This window comes from Pezoporus occidentalis, unplaced genomic scaffold (assembly GCF_034315485.1).
Source record: "Pezoporus occidentalis ecotype Australia unplaced genomic scaffold, CSIRO_AGI_Poc_V1 ctg26, whole genome shotgun sequence".
Taxonomy (NCBI): domain Eukaryota; kingdom Metazoa; phylum Chordata; class Aves; order Psittaciformes; family Psittacidae; genus Pezoporus; species Pezoporus occidentalis.
The window spans coordinates 1,840,324-1,863,490 of record NW_026914502.1 but is presented as its reverse complement, the minus strand read 5'-3'; the positions used below and the strand labels follow the sequence as shown (position 1 = coordinate 1,863,490).

General features: G+C 39.5%; 1 protein-coding gene across 1 annotated transcript; it reads left to right on the top strand.

Moving 5' to 3' along the window:
• Window positions 1-265: 265 nt before the first annotated feature.
• On the top strand, window positions 266-22,925 carry CIP2A (cellular inhibitor of PP2A). Its single transcript, XM_062623935.1, has 20 exons — window positions 266-467; window positions 1,953-2,100; window positions 2,308-2,420; window positions 3,492-3,586; window positions 4,224-4,320; window positions 5,162-5,284; window positions 5,435-5,580; window positions 6,370-6,445; window positions 7,902-8,129; window positions 8,608-8,764; window positions 9,411-9,552; window positions 10,220-10,319; window positions 11,540-11,658; window positions 14,002-14,194; window positions 15,979-16,053; window positions 16,137-16,247; window positions 16,996-17,192; window positions 20,294-20,376; window positions 20,887-21,026; window positions 22,091-22,925. The coding sequence occupies exons 1-20, from the start codon at window positions 366-368 to the stop codon at window positions 22,259-22,261; spliced, it is 2,616 nt and encodes an 871-aa protein (XP_062479919.1). The 5' UTR covers window positions 266-365; the 3' UTR covers window positions 22,262-22,925.
• The last annotated feature ends 242 nt before the right edge of the window (window positions 22,926-23,167 follow it).

Here is a 23,167-nt window from a genome sequence, read left to right as displayed (position 1 = left end):
TGCCGTGAAGAATCAGCGACATCAAAATGGTCTGAAGTACTTCTAATGTTGATGAACTGTGGTAGATTCAAGAGGGGCGGCAGTTCTACACGCCTGTCCGCACGAAGACGTTGGTTTATTCACCAGGCACTGTACACACGAGCATCTCTACCACAGTACAGAAGCTACCGCCATTACCTCTGGGCGGCGCTCCCCGTCTCCCCCCCCGCCCGGAAGCAAGATGGCAGACGCCGCGTCCTCCCGTCATGCCCCGCGGGCCCGGCGGCCTCGCCCATTCCGTGGGTGGTGCCATCAAAATGGCGGCGGCGGCGGGAAATACGAGTTGCGTTGGTCGCTTGCGCCGCTGAGAGCGGAGCTGAGGCGCCATGGATGCTTCAGGCTGCATGAAGTCCCTGCTCCTGGCAGCCACGCAGTATCGGGCTGCCAAGACGGCTCCCAACGCGGCGCTCCTGCAGCGGAGCCTGGAGGTGAGGGCGGTGCTGGTCTGGGGCCGGGGTTGGAGCGGAGCGGGGTGGGGGGTTGGTGATGGTGCGGACGGGAACATGGCGGTGGCTGTGGTGTCTCTTAGGTTGTGGGGGCTGTTTCGCTCTTCTCGGGTCCCGGCCTCGCTGGTCGGCCGCAGCCCGGGCTCCGGAGCTGCCGGGGCCTTGGCCGGCTTGTGGCGGCCGCTGCCTGCGGGCGCCGGTGTTTAGCGTGTGGAGAAAGGGAAGCTCCGTGCCATTGTGAGGGGAGCCGGTGGCCGGGGGAGGCCGTCGGACAGAGGAGCCGGTTCGGTTTCTAGCAGTGTTCCTGGGCCGTTGCTGTGTTATTTTTTATAGCGTTTTGGGGTGGTTTTGTTTGTGTCAGGATGCTTACATGGGCATGAGCCAAGCGTATAGCAGGCCTAATGAGACACTTTCCTCCCGCCATCCCCTGTTGCTGACTCCCGAGGATCATTTATTTTCACACCTTAAAAACCGAGTTTGAAGGCTGTCTTGTATCCGGGGTTTGCTGGTTTAATGGAGCATGTGCTCAAAAGTGTTTGTTGCTCAGGGGAGGCCTGTCCATTTCCCGGACCTCCAGGTAAAGCCTTGCATGCAACCTTGCAGTGGGCACGCTTGGTATGGTGAGACATTGGTACACTGACTGAGTTGCTTAATCTGCAAGGTATCTTTCTCAAATATAGACTTATTTGTTTAATTGCTAAAGCGCAACTGTAAGAGTTAGCGTTCAGCCTAGATTTCTTCTTTGTATCCGTTTAAGAGCTATTATTCTTGCATATCCCATGTGTATATTACTGTTATTATTATTATTATCAATTACCTGATGTGCAGGGATATAATTTTCAGCATCTTCTTATATAGGCTTCCTTGAACTGCTGTTTTTTCGTCTCGAGCACTGAGTGGTCCCAAAGCAGCACTGCCTGTTACTGCTTATCCTGCCTGCTGAGCAGCACCTTTGGGTTCCTGTCTGCATCATTAGAAAGCAGGCTGTTGGGCTGAGCTGAGGGCTGGTTACAAAACGTCTGCAATTTGTTTGGTTGTTCTTTCAAAACAAATAATCCCTGTATTCTATCTATGCTAAAACACGTGTAGGAAGAATAACCTGGCATTGATTCTGTTCAATGCGTGAAGATACACAGGTGTTGCTCTGCTACAGCTGTGAGATTGAAAAGGATGCTGTTACTATGAATGCTGTAAGCAAGCAAACAAAAGAAGCCCCAATGTGTTATGAATGATCTCAATGAAAACTTGCTATTTTCCAAAAGTAAAGGGAGCACATCCACAACAATGAAAGTCAGTTTTTTTTCAGACTTCTTCCCTCCTTCTTCATTGTTCTGTTAGAGTGCGTTTACATTCTCAGCCTGGCAAATGGGGCAGAGTGTATTTAATACAGCTCTGTGTTTTGGCTTTTGTGTTAAATACTTTGTTGCAGTTGAGTAATTAAGGTTGGTTTTCTCCTTTCATTTCCAGGTTATCTCTGGACTGAAGCTTACACGATTGTTTGCTTCAAATCAGATTCTGCCAAGTGAATGTCTCAGTTGCCTAGTAGAACTCCTTGAGGATGCTAATATAAGCCCATCTCTAACCTTGTCTGTGGTTACTTTGCTGTCACAGCTAGGTAAGGTTTACCTCTCTCATTGGAGTGTTTGCTGGGCTTCAGTTTGGGCTCTCCAATGGCTTGGGCCTGTATGCATCAAGTTTCCCAATTACAAAATAGCTTCTGCTGCCTCTTGCTTGTTTCTGCTTAGCTTGGTAGCCAATGCACCTGTTGCTTTTGCTGTTAGATAGGTGATTTGTGTTGCTTTTAATAATTCTTAAATTCTAGCTTTAGACAATGAGACTAGAGAAACTCTTCAAGATACCTACAATCTGACCAGCGTGCTGGCAGGAGTGGTTCATCGAAGTTCTACTAGTCTTAGCGACCCAGTCTTATTACAGGTAATAAGAACTAATCCTTAATAATATTTGACTATAATTATGTAGAGTGCATTGTACTGTATGCATATAAAAGCTCTTCTAAAGTGCTATCTGAAATAATGTGTTGAGGGAGAGTTAATCTTAGCTGTGTGTTTTATTTGTTGTGTGAGGCTAGTATAACAGGATTATAATACTGCGTAGAGTTCTTTGTATTCTCTCTTTAATCCTGCTTGTGTTTCTCACCTGCTTAAATTAAAGAAAAACCAAAAACCAACAAACAGACCAAAACCAGCAACCGACCAAACAAAAGCTACCCTGTATTTTAAATTATTTCAAGAAATCACTGCTTGAGGGCTAGGAAGGTAACTTTCAGTTGAGGTATTTAGTTATTTCTCCTGATGTCCATAACAAAAGCATGGACACTGGTCGTCTTTGTCATGTAATTGTGAAGGAATGAAAGAAGGTGTTCAAGGCCAGGTTGGATGGGGCCTTGAGCAAACTGATCTAGTTGAAGGTGTCCCCGCCTGTGGTGGGGGGTTAGAACTGGATGAACTTTAAGGTCCCTTCCAACCCAAGCCAGTCTACGATTCTCTATTAACTTCATATTAATGCAGTTATGGGCCCAAAGAATGCTGAAGGGAGGACTTTACTACCACTGGATCTGTTTGCAGTCTTTACAGCAAGCCTGTTTTCCTGTAAACATACTTTCTGTTAGAGGTTGCAAGGTACTTGTTGGATTTTGGTGTCACTTCTAGATCTTCCAGTAGGGAAAAGCCCCTTTCTCACTGACAGAATGGAGAACTTGCTAATGAGGCAATGGGGAGAACTAAATGGATTAAAGGTAACTTCTCTGTCAAAATAAAATGGTATTAATCTGTTTGGGCTTTTACTGAGTGGATCAGTGTGGTAGGACATTACTCATTGTGCTTGCAGCAGTTTATGTAATTGTTATGTTAACATTAGAGAGTCTGAAAATTAATTTAGTGGTGGTGTCTTGTTATTTGTTCTTTCAGTTTCAGCTTTGTAACTTGTAACAGTCTTCAGTGATATGCTATAGGAAAGACATCTGTGAATATGTTTTTATTTCCTCAGAGTATTCAGTTGCTGCAGAAGCTAACCTACAATGTTCCTGTCTTTTCCGCTGGTGCCAACATTGATGAATTGATTTCATTTCTAATGCAGCATGTGTAAGCGTGTACTTGGTTGTCTTTTCTTATGGGAAATAGCTACGTTTCCAAACCTTTTTAAGGCCAGTAGCATATTACACTAACCTGGTCTCCAGAGTAAGCTGTGGCTTTTTTGTTCTGAATTCTTTGAAAACTGTGCTGTTACAGATTGCCAGCAGCAGTGATTATGGACCTTTGGGTGATTGAATATTAATTTGCCTCATAGGCCATCCCACACCTTTAGGAGCAGGGAGCTGACAAAGAGAAAAGCCAGAATAAAATTCATGCCTGTCATTAGGAGTAAACTTGTTAGATTAATACAAATTTTGTGCACATGTACTCATAAAAAGGTCTAATGACTATTAAGCCCGTGCAATAAATCATCTTTGATAGCATTGATCTTTGGTACTGGGGTTTGGGGTTTTTTTCAGATGTACTCCATTAAAAACTGCTCACGCTGTGGTGACTGCAGTTGGAGTTTTGCTTTGCTTAGTGGGATGGTATCTAATTAAAAAACCAAACAAAACCCCAAACCAAAACATCCTCCATACCCTCTGTCCTCCATACCCTCTGTCCCCCATGCTCCAACTTCTTGTAGTTAAATTCTGGGTGCTTTAATGAAACCATACTTTCTTTTTTAAACTTCTGGACTTTGAAGTCAGCACACTGAAGATGAGTTAACGATACCGTGTTTGGGACTCCTGGCAAATCTCTGTCGTCACAACTTGTCTATTCAAACTCGGATAAAATCTTTGGTAAGAGTTTCGCTTTTGTGGCGTGATTGTCTGGCTTGAGTGCAAAAGACTTGACTTCTTAGGCGCTATTTTTTTGTGGCAGCAATAACCCTGGCCTGCTTGTTCTGCAGTGCTGGTGTGTGTTCCGCACATGTTTGAGTAAAAAAAACAGTAGCTCAGGAAACTGGGTGTTCTGTTTCTTTCTCTACATTGCTGTGTTGTTGCACTAGTTTGTGTTATGTGTTGAGTGCCTGCAGCTGTTCTCTGCAAATGAAAGGTGAATTTAAAATTTGAGCATTCTTCCTTAGAAGAAATAAATGTTGTTAACATAGAAAGACTGTAGTTGGATTTTTTTTTTTCCATAAGCTGGGTTGGTAATTCTGACCAAGAAAGGGATTTGCCTTTTAAAAGACATTAAAACAGCACTGATCATGATAAGCAGAGATAATGAGCACTGCTCTCTGAGGAGAGGAGGGACAGGGCTCAATTTGCAGTGGTGATTTTCTGTTAGAGATTTCAGTACAACTACTTAATTTCAGTAAAATTAAATTAAAATAATGTGGAATTTCTTCCTTGGATGGTTTTGTTGTTTTGCTTGGGTTTGGTTTTGGTTTGTTTTTTTTTGTTTGCTTATTTTCAGTATTAAAGTTCAAAAGATAATTTAGTCATTGACATCAACACCAGTATTGGGCAGTATAACGCTAAAATACATTTCGTAGAGAACTGTTATGGTTCTAATATGGTTTTTGTTTTGTTGATTATTTGCATGGCTTATTTGTAAGTATGTGCAATCTGCAAATTTGGTGGTTTTTATAGAACAGAATTAAGTTTGTAATGCCTGTGTTTCTCCTTCTTGCTTTAGAATAACGTGAAGAATTTTTATCGTACCTTAATAAGCTTCCTGGCCCATAGTAGTTTGACTATGGTTGTGTTTGCACTTTCACTATTATCAAGCCTTACTTTAAATGAAGAAGTAGGAGAAAAAGTAAGTAATGTTTTGAATCTGTTATATTCTCAATTTGTAGGTAAAGCTAATGCTCACTCTGGCCAAATAAACTTCTAATTCCATCTAGTTTTACTGAAAACCTAGGCAAAGTAAGTACGTACCCGTAGATAACTTTCTTCTTCCTTTCAGCTCTTTCATGCTCGAAATATCCATCAGACGTTTCAGTTAATATTCAATATTGTTGTAAATGGAGATGGTACTTTAACAAGAAAATACTCTGTTGATCTATTCATGGATCTTCTGAAGAACCCTAAAGTTGCCGATTATCTTAGCAGGTATGGCTTCACTTCCTTGTACAAGATACTTCTCCTAAGTTCTTGTTCAGTTTCTTTGCTCTGTGCTATTTGTATTCTGAACCAAACACTGGAAAAAAAGTCCCTAGATGCTTTTTCAATGTTACTAGTTGATAATAATGGCTGCATATGAAACTGAAGGATTCTCGTGTTACTAGTTTCACATGCATGTGCCAATCAGTGTATTTTTTTTTTTTTATTATCCCTTAAGGAATATTTAATAGTGTGTTCAGTAATTCTTTGTCTGGACAGTATTAGTGGTCAAATGACTTGGTGAGTAGCTATTTTGCCTGTTACAGGTCTATATTATCTTGAAGTGGAATAGTATGGTTGAAGCTGTAATAGAATCATATCATAGAATCATTAGGGTTGGAAAGGACCTTAAGATCATCCAGTTCCAACCCCCCTGCCGTGGGCAGGGACACCTTACGCTAAATCATATCACCCAAGGGTGTTAAAGCTGTAGAGAGCTTGACTAGTTTTGCAAATTCAGCTAGCAGATTTTTAAGTTACTGAATTTCAATCTAAATCTGATAGTAAAAATATCTGGAAAATCTTGGCTTGTTTTAAGGATTTTTCTTTCATTCTTAAATATTTTTAAATCTATGTGTATTTTAAATAGAAGTTACATTATCAAAACTGTCACTGTATTTTAAGTGTTTGGGAGTGAGGAGAGGAATAGGGCACTTGCATTCGTCACTTGGTACAAATGTCTGAGTGTAACAAATCTGCCTTTAATTTTTTTGCTTTCCTCCGCTATGCATGCTGTAGATATGAGCACTTTACCTCTTGCCTTGGTCAAGTATTAGATCTTCTTCATGGAAGGGATCCCAATTCATCATCTAAGGTATTTATACTTTTCCAATTTAAGGCTAAGAGGGTGCAACTCCTGATTGAGTTCCACTTCTGCCTACATAAGTAAGCTCCTTGTGTACAAGGATTGATAATGAAATATATTGACTTCAGGATTCCTAAATGACCTATAGTATACACCAGATTTCTATACTGTAGTTATTCACAAGGCTGTCAGGTTGGATTTGTAGTAGTTAGTTTTTTGCCAGTTGTGTCTGCTTTCAGGTAGCAGACCTAAAGGCAAAAAGCTAACATGAACACCTTTTGTGCTTTGGCTAGTAGGAAATCTTGGGATCTACCACAAATGCAGTGTGTACCTTACTTCACCGGCTAAAGCTTGAATTAATACTACTAGGATTCTTATCAGGGAACAGTGATGCTCACTTCCAAGACTTATTCATACATTCTCTCATATTAGTTGAACAAATTGATGCCACATTTGGTTAAACAGTTAACTGGTGTATTCAACTTTGACTCACTATCGCATTCCATAAATGAAATATTGGCTATCTGTTGCTAAAGACTAAAATATTAAACGTTGTGAAAATATTTGGGCTAAATACATCTGTGAAACAGCTCTTAAGCTTTTCCTATGAATGTGTTTCACATCATAGTAAATAATAAGTGATGAGGTTTCTATATATGTGATCTTGTTGTTGATTTAGCAAGACATTGCCAAGGAGCCTTCCAGGGTGCTTTCCTCTTCATTCCCGAGTATGCACATAGAATCATAGAATAGTTAGGGTTGGAAAGGACCTTAAGATCATCCAGTTCCAACCCCCCTGCCATGGACAGGGACATCTCCCACTAAACCATGCCACCCAAGGCTCTGTCCAACCTGGCCTTGAACAGCGTCGGCGATGGAGCATTCACAGCTTCCCTGGGCGACTCATTCCAGTGCTTCACCACCCTAACAGGAAAGAATTTCTTCCTTATATCCAATCTAAACTTCCCCTGTTTAAGTTTGAACCCGTTACCCCTTGTCCTGTCACTACAGTCTCTAATGAAGAGTCCCTCCCCAGCATCCCTATAGACTCTCTTCAGATACTGGAAGGCTCCTATGAGGTCTCCACGCAGCCTTCTCTTCTCCAGGCTGAACAGCCCCAACTTTCTGTGCATTTGTTCATGTTTTAGAGTATTTTCCCTTCCATAGTTATCTTCATTCTGAATGTATATGCATTTCTACTGCTTATTGGATACCCAGCAGTCATGCTTTTTAAAAAGAAGGGGAAGCAATACCCTGAATGCTGTCACAAGCCTTCACCAGTCTAATGAACTGTGTTTTGTTGCTGACTTTTCTTTAAGAGAAGATGACTGTTCTTCAGGTAACTTAATGTGCTAAAAGGAGTTGCGTAGAATTAGTATATCTTTCTAGGCCTGTGCTACGGGAGTTGCAATTTCTGTGTAAGTACTTTAAATCAAGCGTTTGAACTCTCATTCACTTCACACAGATCTTAGAGCTCCTGCTTGCCTTCTGTTCCGTGATAGAACTGCGTCATATCCTGCGGCAGGCAATACTGGAACCATCTGGCTTGCCAGTCTCTGGAAATACCAGATTTGTGACTCGCTCAAAGACTTTTGAACCATCTGTTGCATTGGTGCACTTGTCAAACCAGCCATTGGAAGGCTTTGAAGACTCTTCTGTTCTAGCATTGCAACTATTCAAAGAGATTTTTGAGGTACCAAGACTGATAATTGAGTTTAAAGAGCTTGTTAGCAGCTATATTTTTAATTGATTTTTAAGCAACTGTTAGCATTTTACTTGAAAAATAGCATGTAAAAAAATATCCTAAATAAGATTCTTCCTGTTCTAGAATTCCATACTTGGTAAAACAACTTTTCTTTTACAGACATGCTGTAGTTTAGAAATACGCCAGTGTTGAAAATTAAGTGGACGATGCAGTAGTTTGTGAAGTCATGAGGTAGATGCTAGCAAAGCTGTCAAACAGTTGCTTACTAAGGCTTGAAGCAGTGTGGAAGTTTCCGCTGTTTCTCACTGAAATCCCTCCTCAAGTATATTACTGATCTGCGATCATCTTATACCTGAAATAGCAAGAGGCTGGGAAAGCAAGAAGGCAGCCTGATGGAGCGGGTAGAGGAGGCTTGGCTTCCTTGCTTTGTAGTTTCAAAAATTGCCATAAAATGTCTTTATTACAGGATGTTATTAATAGTGGGAACAGTGCCTCAGCCGAGCATTTTGTGGATCTTTTGCTGCCTGTTCTTCTTGATCATCTTCAGATGCCAGAACAGATTGTGGATGAGCTATTAGTGAAGAAGTGTGAAAGAATGGCCAAGGCTATTAATGTCCTGACAAATATCCTTTTTGTGTGCCTATTGGCTGTTAATTTATTCCTGCACCATAATCTGCTCTAAGATACTAGACAAAATGTCTATCTTGGGTGACTTTAATATCTTTTAATGACAATAACTGCCCTAATTTTACTTAGGACTGTCATCTTGAAAGACCTTAAGTAGCTTTCTAATTGCTAAGAAATTATTTTGTAATATACTGGTGCAGGATGAAATTTAGATCAGTGAAATAAGGAAAAATGATGTGAAATGACACAATTTTGCACTCCTCTTGGAGTCCTTGGTGTCACGTAGTAAGGAGAACATGACTGCATCTAATCTGAGTTGTGTGAAGAAATCTCTGCTAGTTCACTCCTAGATAACCTGTTGTTGTTTTGGGAACTGATTGCTGACTGCTTTTTGCTCATCTTTATGCCACTCATTTTACTGTTGTTTCCCTTAGCTGTTTGGGTCCAAGTGAGTGTTTTTAATTGACAGGTGAAGCTTACTTGGTTTGTCAGTTACACAGTGGTTTATGTAGTTGGGTTATAAAAGCACTTTTGGAGGCTCTTGTGCTTTGATACACCAGCTTTTGTGTCCTCTTTTTATTAGGAAATATTGTCCTTTTGTGCCAATACCTAAGCATGAAATTTGTTCTTAACTCAGCCTACTGCTCTGTAGAGATGACATACTGAAAATGCATGCCTCGAAGGTACTGACTGCCAGCCAATGCACGTCTCTAATAGAACACCAGTTTACCTATAGTGGGATCGATACTGGTTTTGGGACAAAAGTAGGGGACTCTAAAATGTGGTGAGCATACAAATTTATATAAAATCTAACCTGCTAAGACTCTGTGATACTGTTTCAATGGACAGTATATTGTAGTTAAAGATACAATTTAAATGCATGTAAATCAGTACTGTTTTAAAATCCAATTTAGGATTTTTGCGGCAATAGAAATTAATGTTGCTGGTCAGTTTAGTAGTTAAAAACTAATTTAAACATTCAGATATTGGTTTTGGTGTGAGCTGGGGATCCACTGTTGTGGAACAAGACCTTAGGCCTCATGCAGTAGTTCTAAGATGAAGCTTACCAGAATTGCTTAATGCACCTAAGTTTTCATTTTGATTTTATGCAATATGGAATACACGTTCTTTCAGCTCAGTGTCATTAACCTCAATGTCAATATAACCAAAACTTATACGGCCAAAAATCAGAGAAATATAATTGGACCTACGATTAAACCCATCTCAGTTTCAACTTGAAAGTGGTTTTTTTTGGTCTTCACTGTTGCTAGCTTTGGCATGCTGGAGAAGCTCAGCAGCAGGTCAAAGGATTTCTCTTGATGACGGCATTGTTGCCTTGATAGACATACTTAATTTCTTTGTGAAGGTATTTATTTATCAGTGCTGATCTGACAGATCTCTCTCTTTCCCTCCTTCTTTCCCCTTTGCTTTTCCATTTGTATGTTTAAAAGCAAACTTGCTGCTGAAATTATTTTGAAAACACTTGACCTTATGAGCAGCCTGAAACAGGATGTACCTGGTATGGAAGTCAGCTTCTACAAAATTTTGCAGGTATTTTGCAGTTTTCAAATGTCATATGAAATGTATCTGTGAAGGGAAGTGTCAGTGCAGTGCTAGTTCTAGTTCTGTATGCTTATCTCTGAAGTGGTAAAACTTCAAGGACAATACAGTCCCCTGGGCACGTTTCTTAAAGGTTGTTTTGTTGTAAATTCTTCTAAAATAAGAGCTGTTGGCTTTTTACTGCAATTATTTATTTCAGTAATGCACATTTAATCATACTTCAGCTGCCTGGTAAGAATTATCCTTTTAAGTCTGCATTAAGACTGCAGTTTAAAGGTAGCAAACTAGGAAAAAAGCCATCACAACCATGTAATTATTTGTGTGGTTGGTTATTATTAAATGTACACATCTAATTTGTGTCTTTGCCTGGTCGAAACAGTTCTTGGTAACTATTTGTCAGATAGTATCTTAACAATTTACTTTGTAGATGGAAAAGTAATCAAGACAGTCAAACGCTTCATGCTAGTTTTTCCTGTCAAGAATGGAAATTAAGTAATTTAATGGGTAACAATGGGAGTTTCAGTTCTCAGGAAATCCTTATGAAACTTAAGCTTTGTGGTGGAAATCCCTTGAAAACTTGAAGGGATTAGTCTCTTTACCTGTTGCATCGGCTTTAATGGGAAGACATGTTTCTAAATACTCGGAAGTGTAAGCTATTTTTAAAGTCACTTCTCTTCCATAACTTCAGGCTCAGAAACTTAGAAGGGCAAACTTTAAGAAGGTAGCTTAAGTTCTGAATATAACTTTTCTGTGCTAATGGGCTGTGGGAACTGCAAGCTGTCCTGTTCCTGCTATGTGAATAACTGAAGAATTGCTGATAGTGCACCTGCGTCTTGAGCAAGCCAGGGAGTGTTTGTGTGTATGGGTGCAAGGTCAGGCTCGGAAGCAGCCTGGGGAGTGATTGCTTATAGAATGGAATTTATAGTGACTGAAGACAGTCACTGTGACTGATGTTGTCTCTGTTTGGCTTCATAGCTCAGACTCGTATCTGTATACTATATATTGCCATGCTGCACCAAATAAAGACAAACGGAACACAAACTGAACTGGAACTAGTTGTGGAAGCTCTGCGTGTGTGTTTGTATGTGTGTTTAGCCTCATTCTCTACAGACGCCTCAATAGGCCTTGATACTGTGATGTCTGGGTGGTTTGGGGATTTTTTTGTTGTTGACTGTTGTATCTTGTTTTGACCACAGCAGTTTCTTTTTTAGGATCCACGCTTGATTACACCTTTGACGTTTGCTTTAACATCAGACCGCAGAGAGCAAGTCCAAGTGGGACTTGGAATATTGTTTGAGGCTGCACCCTTACCAGGTTTTCCTGCCATAGTGTAAGTTTCTTTTTATGACAGACTGGTAGGATTTGACATTTTTATGGGGTTAGTGATATTGATGTTTCTTGGCATGTTACTTGTCTTTATTTGTAGTGAAGAAACTGTAGTGATCTCGGAGGGCAGAAGGGAAGAAATAGTTCAAATGCTGATGATGTTCAATTAACGTGGATCCTAGAGAGAATAATGGTGTCTGACTTCTGTCCCTCAGAGTTCACTTGCCTGTAGTCCGTGCTTGGAACTTTCTACTTGGAGTGCATCTAACATTCTGACTGTCAGATTGCTCTCTCTGCTGAACTTTGACAGGCATGTCGCTCTTCAGTTCCTAAAGCTTTGTTTACTCTTTGTGTAGTAACTTCCAAGAAAGAACAGTCTAGGATAAGACACATGCAGATCAGGTAGTATTTAAGGTGGTCTAAATAGGGGAAGAAATACTGAGAAACTCTATTTGAGGGAGTCTCTCTTTCTGTAGATGTAATAAAATAGGAAACAATATCTTAATTTGTATCATGGTCTTTGCAATCTCAAAAACCAATCTGAAACTTCTTCCCTTTTTGTTAGTCCAGCATTTAAAAAAAAGTAAAATAAAATAGGGATTTCTTGAAAGGACTTCCAGATCAGATTTCTTTTTGGCATTTCAGCTACTTTTTCGAGTGAAAGGTTTGTACTATAACTAAATCTTGCAATCGTGACTGTATTACTACTTATATTGGAGAAAAAGAAGGTGACCTAACCTGATCATGGTGATTTGCCTCATTGTGGTTTTTTGGTTGTTTTTGAGAAAGCTTGTAAAGATAGTGGCATTACAGTAACTTAAAAAACCCTGCTCTCCTCAGCCCAAGTGGGATCGCATCCGGAGTAGTGTGTCCAGATCTGGGCTCCCCCATATTTGAGAGATACAGTCATACTGGGGTGAGTCTAGTGAAGGGCCATTAAGACGTTGGAGGGATGAGCATATATTATTCAAGGTGAGAGTGCCGAGATTGGTTTTGAGGCGGCTTGGGGAGTATCTTATCAGTGTGTATAAATGTATGATGGAATGGAACGGAACAAAAAAGATGGAGCCAGAGCCTTTTCAGTGTGTCCATTGACAGGACAGGAGGTAGGCACAAACTGAAATACAAGGAAAAACAACTTTTAAATTTCTTTAGAAGGGCAGCGGGGAGGACACAATAAAACCAAAAAAATCCCAACAACTTTTACTGTAAGGGGAGTCAAACACTGGAAAAGGTTGTCCAGAGAAGTTATAGATATGCTGACACAGTTATAGATATATTGATACAGTCAAAACTACTGGACATAGTCCTGGGCTACCTGCTTAGAGCAGGAGAGCTACCAGATGATCTGTAGAGGTCCCTTTCAATCTCAACCATTCTATTGTCACATGGCTTTATGGATACAGGAAACATTTTTATAAAGGTCAGTAACAAATAGTCTGGCTGGAAGAATGAAGGATCCGTACAATATAATATGCCTGGAGTCATACAATGGAATAGCCAAATAACATGTCTATAAACGGAAGTTAAAAATAGGCTTTGTTCACTTACAAAGCAGTTGAGACAGCACTTCACTGAAGTGGCTGGGATGACTTAGTAAGGAATTTATTAGTAGCAAAAGGTTTTTGACCGGTGCTTCAAAAATCAGCTCTTTTGATTTCTCTCCAATTTGAAACATGTCACGAGTAGCTGCCTCTAAAATACCAACCACAAGTTATGTGCATACACTGGAATACACTTAATGTAATTACTTCTGTCTAAGCTTTTGTGTTCTGTTCCCTGTACGGATTTTAACTGATGGCACTTTCTATTTAAATGTTTACATTTTTGCTAAAATTTCCAAAATAAAATGTGCTGTACTCAATATCATATTGTAAAATAGCATCAGAGATAAGGAAAAAGTATGATTTATCGGTAGCACTCTGCCTTTTCATGATTTGATCTTATTTTTGTGCCTAATAAGAGTTCTTGCCCTTCTCAATCTTCCTACTTACAAACAGTGGCCTAGTTAAGTTGAATAATGATATGTGAAATAACCTGTTTCTCAGGCTAATAGAGACAGGTGATCTCTTCTGCTCAAGAAGAGCTAAACACCATGCCCTTTCTGGTAGGGTACTGCATTTGTTTCTAAAGGTTACCTATGACAGGCTTTAATTTTTCTCTGCCTTACGTAAAAACAGTTTGGGCACGTGTCTAATACCACATCGTAATGTGTGGTAATGCAAATGTGACTGTTGTGTAATCTCTTTTCAATGAAAGAGAAGGTAGGTTATGAAATGGTTCTCATCTTCAGTCCTTGCAATATTTGTAGCAGCTTGTTTCGTTAATAGTCTTGGTGTTCATACAGGCTTGGTGAAAGCATTGCAGCAAATAATGCTTACAGAAAACAAGAAGCGGAGCATGCATCAAAAAGAATCCAGCTGCTTTCACCCGTGACCACTGTTACTTCGGTGAGGTGTTCTTCATCCTGTCTTTCAAGTGATGAATCCACAACTTCAAATATTCAGGAATTAATACAAAAACTTCATTCTGGACTTGAGGTTAGTAGAATTGATATACCCTTTTTTAAATACTTGACACTTTTTACTGGGGGAACAGTGCAGACATCTGAGTGTTAGGCTGTAGCGCACGTATCAGTTGAGTCCAGTTTAGATTCCTGCCTGTTTGGAATGTGCTCCTTTTACTGAGCTCCTGAGCAGAATTCACTGATGATTTTTTGTGGTACATCAGAAGTGGTAGGGGCTCCTTACTGAGATCTCTTTCTCCAATAGGCTTACCCATGTGCTTCTTAGCTGTCAGATGTGGAGGCAGGTGTTGGATACAGTTGCAGCTGCCAAGGCTTGCTGCAACGCGTGCAGGGAGCCTCTTCTTCCCACTTCCTAAGAAATAGCCTGTGATGAAAAAGAGATGATATGCTGCTTTAGAAGGGTATGGAGCACCTCTTGTATGCCTGAACATGGACACGAACATTTTCCTTCTTTCCTATAGCTGACTCTTTAATGTTTCCAGTTAAATTTTTTGTGGCCTTCTTGGAAAGGCGCTATTATTACTTCAGAAAAAAGCTTTTGCTTCCCTCTGCAGCAACATGCATGGTGAATGAGGCACCCAAACAAGCCCCACATACAGTGTGCTGCTTTGCAGGCCGTGCTGTCAGATACTGAATGTATTTCCACTTTCTCTTTTCTGTACATAACAAGTTAGCAGCTTTGTAGCTACTTTAGACTGAGTGATGGATTGTTGCTTCTCTTTTCTTTTGGCTTAAAAGAACAGTATGCAGATGGGGAAAACAAACAACAGAAAGTGCCTGATAATGGCTTGATATTTGTATTAGTGGCATTGCCTCCAGCCTTAGCTTTGCAACTATCTTCTGTCTTATAATTGGTAAGAACGAAACTCAGCAATCTATTGATTCCAGTCAGAATCAGAATTAGAATAATAGTGAAAAAGATTAAGTGAGCCTTGGTTAGCTTACTTTGTACTCTGACACTGAATGCTCTCATTGATCATCCTTTTCAGGACAGCACATGACAGCCTGTAGGTACATTGCTGTGTATACATTAATGTCAGTTAAAGCAGCTGTGGGTGCCTGGCAACACTAGTGCAGCAGCTTCCAGGTGTGACAGGTTGTAAAGCTGCTTCAGTTTCTTTTAGAGGAGAAAGTTGTTGCTGAATTGTTGGGTGAATCTTTTCTTAAACCTTCTAATTAGTAGAACTTTCCTTTAAAAATCAGTATACACATTCACTTGAAATATGCACTGCTTCATCTCTGTGTTGTGTGAAGCTCAAATGTGTGAAAGAATGTAATTGAGAAGACTTTTAATAGTATTACTGTATAGAGTGAGGGGAGTGAAGGGAACTCACAGAAGCTTTTCTTAGAGTAGTAGTATCTAAAAGGACATAGAGATCACAAGTTTGCAAGCAGGCAAAGACACTACTTGTTTCCTACTTGAGGGCAGGAAAATGAGCTGAGAACTGGAGCTGCACGGGGCCTACTGTTAGTGTGCAAGAATTGTACATTCTTGGTCAAGATAGTACCTTTTCAGTAGGTGTTTATTGTAAGAACTGCTGATACAGCTTGCATTTGGTTATGCGTAAGCATGAGCATCTGCTCAAAACTGGTGTTATAGTAGCACTGCCTAAGAAAAAATATCTTGAAATCACCAAGTTGCATTTTCACTTGACTTTGGGCGTATATTTTAATAAACACTTAAGACTTCTGTCATGTATGGTTAATTTCCTCTACTAAGTGGGTAAACTTAGTTCTGTTCTGTTCTCAGAATGACTTTTCTCAGCGTTTTCTGATAATCTGTATGTATTTCCACAGATGAAGGAGTCGTTCACTGATCTGAGGATATCTGACATAATGGATGTCTATGAGCAGAAGCTGTCTGCATTAGCAGTGAGTACAGCCTGATGTGTATGGGTACATTGCTGTCTGTACATTCAGAAAACGTTAATGAAAAATGTTCTTCCTATGTACAGTCTAAAGAAACTAGGCTGCAAGACCTTTTGGAAGCAAAGGCAGTAGCTCAGGCTCAGACTGAGAGGCTGATGACTCAGTACCGATGTCAAAGAGCCCAGGCTGAGTCCGAGGTAAGTAGCCTGTGGCTTCCTTCTGGGACTCTGAGGTGGGACTGAGTAATAATTGTCTGGGTAGCTCTAATTGTGATCGCATGAGTGGAAACTCTACAATGCTTAGTGTAGCTCTGCTTGGAAGTTAAGGCAATCTTCATTTTTATTATGAACATCCCGTTTTCCTCTGGATTTTTCTTTGGAACAATTTTCTTTAATGTCCGTTTCCTTATAGGAAGGCAACAAAACTAACCTATTGTCCCGAGTATTATTCCTTAAGCATTAGCGTTAATTTAATAGTAGTAATCTTGAAAATGAGTATAGCCATGTACTAGAATTCTATGTAGAATTTGCTGGTATATGAAGAACTGTTTCTTGTTTGTGCCTTTTAATCACTTATCTGAGATGAACTTTCAAATAAAGCTTGCTTCCATGGAATATGTATTTGAGGTGTGCATTGAAAACTTGGAATAATTTCTATTATTTAAAGGTTATAATAAAGATTGGACTGCAGATTGCTGAATATGAAGCATCATCTTCTACTTTCTTCCCTTTCTGCTCACACTGTCTATAAAGGAAGCCAAAGAAAATCAGTGAGCAAATTAGCTTTTAAATAATATTAAGTGAGAGAAATAATTAATGTAGCTGATGGCATTTTAGTGTTAGATCTATGGTCTCAAATATGCCTAGTACAGAGTGACTTGTGAAACAGAATAGTTTGTAACTGTGGGGCTTTTTTTTGTTGGTGGGGTGTCCTTTCCACTCGAAGGCGAGAACTCTTGCTGCAATGTTGAAGGAGGCAGAACGAAAAAATGAAGAACTCAGTGATTTGCTGCAAGCTCAGCGGACCGAATCTGAAAGAGCCCAGACTGATATAGAACAGCTTTTCCAACACAACAGGAAGTTACAAACAGTTGCAGAAGAATATGAAACACTGAAAAAATCCTCTGCTGATCATCTTCAGAGGTAAGGCATGTAAGATCTCTATGCAAATACTTGGTACTCAAAGGGTGAGGAAGCCCTTTACTGGGCTAAACACATTAGAAGGACAAAGTACATGCTACTTAATGTTGTTTGGTGAAACATTCATTATTTTTTCTTCTATATGCTTATCAACGAGACTAACTTTAGGCATTCAAGAAGTTACTATGTTAAATGGAATGAGAACTAAAGTTTAAGGTCCAGTTCAGGAAATAGCGTGACTTTTGTGTAAAAGGGAGCATTGTTCTCTAAGAAACAAAATTAGCAATGCTTAGTTTCTGTTAGTATTACACCATACTGTTGATGTCTTTCTTTGCTCTTATATGCTGTCTTGAGGACATGCTGTAAGTAGTCAGGAGAAGCACCCAATAACAGTATGTCTGCATAAGGTAGAGGCTTGCATCTTTGATCACTTCTGTAGCAAATTTGATTGAACTTGGGTAAAAGTGAGGTAGAGAGGAAGGAGGCACCTTGTGTGTCCCAAATTATTTATAAGCATAATTTCTTCAGGATTTTAAGCTGAAAAAGGACATGTGAGACACACAAAGTATCTAAAGATAAAAACTCTTTATGAAAAGAGAGTGTGCTTTGGAAGAATAAAGGCTCAAAAGAGCTTTGGCTTTACAACTCACATGAGCCTGTCTCGTCACTAGGTGTCAGCAAGGCAAAGCAGCTGGTGAAATTGTCAGCAAGTTTCTTGCTTAGTAATGGGAGCAGCCATTATGTTTGACAATTTTGAAGGTATATTGCTGCCAATAAGGGAGCCACTGAGGGAGGAAAAATGTGTACAACTTTTGTCCATTATGGGGTGTCTTGGATAACTATCTGGTATGGCTGCTGTGGAAGTATCTCCTTCTTTGCTTGAACTGTATGCAGTCATACTCTGCAGACGTGTGTTTGACTGATTAATGTGAAATAAACCAGCCTCAATTTAGTATCTAACAGTTTTACGTTCTCCAAAGCAGGCATAAAATAACTTTCTGATCTTACAATGTGTTTATAAAGCAAAGATTTATGTTCTAAACAATCTGCACACTTTAAATATACTGTTCCTTAAAACAAAGTGGATAACTGACGTCAGGGGAGAAAATTTTCCTCTTGGTAGGAAAATGGGAAAACATTTGCTTAGAGCATGAGATCTACCTCATAAACTTGTATTAAAGGCATTCTGTATTTTTACAGTGTGTTCAGTTTTGATATCGCAAGACAACGGTCACAGACTTGACTCAAAAAGTCCTTTAGAGGATGACTGCAAATAATTTATAGCAGTTTATGTTAGTCAAAGTTCTAAAGGCATTGGTATGTTTTGTCTGTTCTTAAGACTTTTCTGCTGGAGGAAAGTTGCTTCCTGATCCTTAATATTTAAGGATATGTAAGAGATCCAGTGTTGCTTGGCTTGTTGGGTTGGGGTATTTTAATTCCTCCAAGTATGTACATTAAAAAAACCAAAATAAAAACAACATCCCAACTGCCACCACCCCCCCAAAACACCTTGCTTTTAGTTTGAGTGGGATGGTTGCACAGATGTTATCAAGTATTTTTCTTTAATGAACTGTTATATTAAAGTAAAAGCTCTTGGAAAGCACTGAAACTCTTCAACCATAGCCCCCTAATTCATTTGTACATATGAAACCACTGAATGACAGCATAAAGATTTACAGATTATATGCTATTCACTAAATAAACAGAAGCAATGAAGAAATTAAATGAATCACTCTAGCAGCAGAATGATAGGTAAGTCAAATTTGGTCTTTTTAAAGCAAATTAAACAGTAAAACTAAGTAGCATTTTATCTCAATTTTTCAATTGAGCTTTAAGTAACGTCTGAGAAGTGGAGTTGGGGAAGCAAAAGATAATTCAGGGTTGGTTTTATATGTGTATTTTAGATGAATACACATGGTAGTGACTTGGTTAATTTTGTTTGCTCCTGTATTGGGGTTGGGGAGGAATACCCAATATGCTGATAGGCAGGCTTCGTATTCAGTTGAGAAATAAAATGCTGTTCTTGGCTTTCCTTTTAAAGTTCATTTCATCCTTCCAGGTTTTGCCTTGTCACTAACCAGAGCAATCCAAATCACTGCCTTGAGTTCTGATCCATTTGGAAATATTTTCATACGGATACCCGAGTTTGCTACTGAATAAACTTGGACACTTAATTTCAGTGGTGCAATATGCAGCTCAGTGTAATTGGGAAGGTATTCAGGTGACAGCTGCTCCTTTTTAAAGGCAGGCTGGGGGAGCAGTTGTTGTAGAGATACTCTTGAACTGTCATGAATAAAATGTAGACCATGGAAATTAACTCTGTACCTCTCTTGCTGCAGGCTGCAGCCTAGAAACTGGTAGATAGGAAGTGGATGAACAAGTCTGCAAGAGTGACAGCAGACGCCATCTAGGCAAAGCAAGTGGCAGACAGAGTATGCCTTAGAAATTAGGCCAACTAGTAATGGAAAAGGTAGATTAGCTTCACAGGTGACAACTGTAATGCTGATAGATGACAGTACCTTTATATTAAATTATTGTGGAAACTAAGTATTCTCCTATGTAATGAAGACTGAAACAGCCGTATATGTGGATTTTGGTGATATGAAATCGTTGGGTTTACCTAGTGTTCTGTGACAATCTGGAATATAGTATTGGAAAATCTTTATACATAGATGCGCTTGCATGAAGCAGGCTTTATTAATGGTATTGTTGACTCAGGAGCATACTAAGGTAAAACCTCAGCATCCTTAATCACCAGTGGCAGTGAATTTTGACTTTGTTTGAATGACAATTTCAGTTCTGCCATTGTATTTTGGATGCTTTGTGGCTGTAGTCAAAAGCAACAGTTGTGGTATTTAAGCTCCAGACAGTAACTTTTTCAGTGGTTTCTACTGTGTCTCCCTGATCAGAGAAAGGAAATGACTGTTCCATGGGGGGAGAGGAAGTAAAATCTGTCTGTGCTCACACTCTGCAAATTCATAGGTTTGATTTGAAGCTCTTGACAGGAATTGGAAATGATACAAAAATCATTCTAGCTTCTTAGGATAGAGAAATGGTGGCAGATCTCCTTTTAATCATTAAAGTTTATTTCTCTGCAATTTTAGGATTGCTGCACAGTTGATAGAAAGCGAAGATCACAGAAAAGAATTACAGCAACAGCTACAGGAGAGAGATGGCAAAATAGCGAGTAAGTCACTTACCTAAACGTCACGGAGCCTAGAGAGCTAACTGGATGATGTTGTTATGGGTTCTGGGTAAGAAGCTATGTCTTACTAAGTAACTTGTAAATCTTAGTTAGCCAGGGATAGCTAATTTAACAGTTGACTGAAATGAATACAGATTTATCTTGTTTAGGAAGGATACATAAACTTGATTTCCTAGACTACATGGAATTCACTGAATGCCTGCGCAGCATCATATTTCCCTTCGGGATCTTTTTACAGCATGTCCATTGAAACTGTTTTCTGCAGGGACTGCAAATTTTACAAGAGCTTAATTTAACTCTTCTGCAAGTATGACTGGAAGCAGTTACTACAGATTAGCAGTAGGTGGCACTACTCAGTAATTCAATTATTAGCAGCTGTGTTGAATCAAAAGAAAACAGGAGAAACAAGCCCCAGAACCTTGTTTCCCAGGCAATGCAGTGTATCTTTTCTAAGTTTGGCAGCCCATCTTTTAATGTGTTCGTTTTCTTAAGCTTTGCAACAGAAAATAAAAGTTCTGGAAGAAAAACTGAAAGCACATCAGAAAGAAAAAAAAGATATGGAACAAACTATAGATGTTCTTAGGAAAGAATTAAGTAAAACGGAGCAAGCAAGGAAAGAGCTGAGTATCAAGGTAAGGCATTACTTGCACCTGCATTCTAGAGACCAGAATTCTAGATATCTATTTAACTGTTAGAGTTGGTAAACCTGTATTTTGGTGGTAAAGTAGCTAAAGAAAGAGCAGGAAGAAAGTCTCTCCACTTTAATTTTATACCTTTTGAGTAGTTGAGCTTGAATTTAAGAGAAAAGAAGTCAGGATCAGGTTCTAATGGGCTATATAAGGCATGGTGTGTGACTACAGAATATGTTTGGAAGGAAGGAAAAAACCCCAAAGCAAACCTGTAGAACAGTATTAAGAGAAGGTACCGCACTCCTCTTTAATAGTTTTGACTGCTGTAAAATGTGGATTAGCTTACTTTTTCCCCTTGCTTGCATCCTGAATTAAGGTGCATGTGCTACATATGTGCACACCAAAATGCATCTGATGTTTTTTGGTCTTTGAAATTTTAATAACTGATTTTGTCTCTAAGAAAAATCCTGTCCTTTTTCAAAACAGAGACCTGTTTGGCTATACCAAGTTAACAAAATAGTATTTAAAAAAGGCAAAACTAAATCCCTCAAACTTCAGTGCAGCCTCTATGTCCTTGCCTGTAGGTAAGGCTCCCTGTAAACTCGCAAGGCAGCAATTCATTTTCATGCAAACTGATCAGCAAATGCAAAGTGTGCAGTCTGGCAAACATATTTGCTGTATTTCCGTTCCCTGGAAGCAAAGCCTAATCTCTGCAGGCAGTATTATCCAGCATATAGCAAATATTTCCCTTGTTCTTGGTAAATATTTGCTGGTGTGGGGCTTGAAATGACATGTGGATGGCTTAACTGTGAACACTTGTGCTGCTGAAACAGGACAATGATATGGGAATTGGTGGTTTCCCGTGGTATCATTGTGTGGCAGTTGCTGTAATCATTCATGTGCATCAAATATATAGCTGAGAGATTGCCAAAAGGAGCTTGTAAGTTTAAAACTACTTTTTAATTTACTTGCTTAAACTGACCACCAAGCCACTCAGCTCACACTGCATTATGCGTGCTTAGCAGTTGGTAATGGAGGAAATGATAACATTTTGTTTGCTTCTGCAGGCATCTTCTCTGGAAGTTCAAAAATCCCAGTTGGAAGGACGCTTGGAAGAAAAAGAAGCACTTGTAAAACTACAGAAGGAAGAATTGAACAAACATTCCAACATGATTGCAATGATTCACAGTCTAAGTGGTGGCAAGTTAAGTGCAGAAACAGTGAACCTCAGTTTATAGGGCTTTGTTTTTAAGACTTTAGTATTTTATACATATGTGCGAGTATATGTAAAGATGTTTAAACCTGAGGAGAGCACACTGTCTGACTTGAAAAAAAGAACCAAGCAAAAAATAGCTTTAGTATCAGTTGGAAAGAAAAAGTAGTAACTGTGGAAGCTTTGATCTGGAAAAAATGAGCTATTGTGTAGCAAATAGTTCTTGTGATGGTCTTCATAGAACTATGATCACCTGTATTGGGAGCTGCATGCACCTTTTGCTGGTGACTAACCGTTCTTAAGTATATATAGGGAAATGAAAGCAAAATAGGAGTCACTGCTAACTTTTCTACCTGTATATTCTTGTATTGGCTGCCTGGCAAGGAGAATGGTTCACAGGTTAAGCACTTCTATAACCTTATTTCAACTCTTCTGAATATCATATTTCAACTCGTCTGAGTATCATTATTTGTGCAGTGTTGCTTTCTCACGTTTAAGATAGAAACATAAAAATAAAATGGATTTTTTTTCAATTAGAATATGTTATGTTGAAAGCTGTATTTATCAGTGTATTGGTGCAAGTGCTTCATGCAGTAAATATAGAATCATAGAATAGTTCAGGTTGGAAAGGACTTTAAGGTCATCCAGTTTCAACCCCCCTGCCATGGTCAGGGACACCTCACACTAAACCAAGTCACCCAAGGCTCTTTCCAATCTGGCCTTGAGCACTGCCAGGGATGGAGCATTCACAACATCCCTGGGCAACCCATTCCAGTGCCTCACCACCCTCACAGGAAAGAACTTCTTCCTTATATCCAATCTAAACTTCCCCTGTTTAAGTTTGAACCCGTTACCTTTTGTCCTGTCACTACAGTCCCTAATGAAGAGTCCCTCCCCAGCATCCCTATAGCCCCCCTTCAGCTGCTATGAG

What these genes read in the sequence shown, in the direction of transcription:
- CIP2A (XM_062623935.1), top strand. Translation starts at nt 366, where the DNA reads ATGGATGCTTCAGGCTGCATGAAGTCCCTGCTCCTGGCAGCCACGCAG. An exon ending in TACTTTGCTGTCACAGCTAG is followed by an intron (nt 2,101 to 2,307) that starts GTAAGGTTTACC and finishes CTTAAATTCTAG; the next exon opens with CTTTAGACAATGAGACTAGA. An exon ending in AGAAGCTGTCTGCATTAGCA is followed by an intron (nt 16,054 to 16,136) that starts GTGAGTACAGCC and finishes TCCTATGTACAG; the next exon opens with TCTAAAGAAACTAGGCTGCA.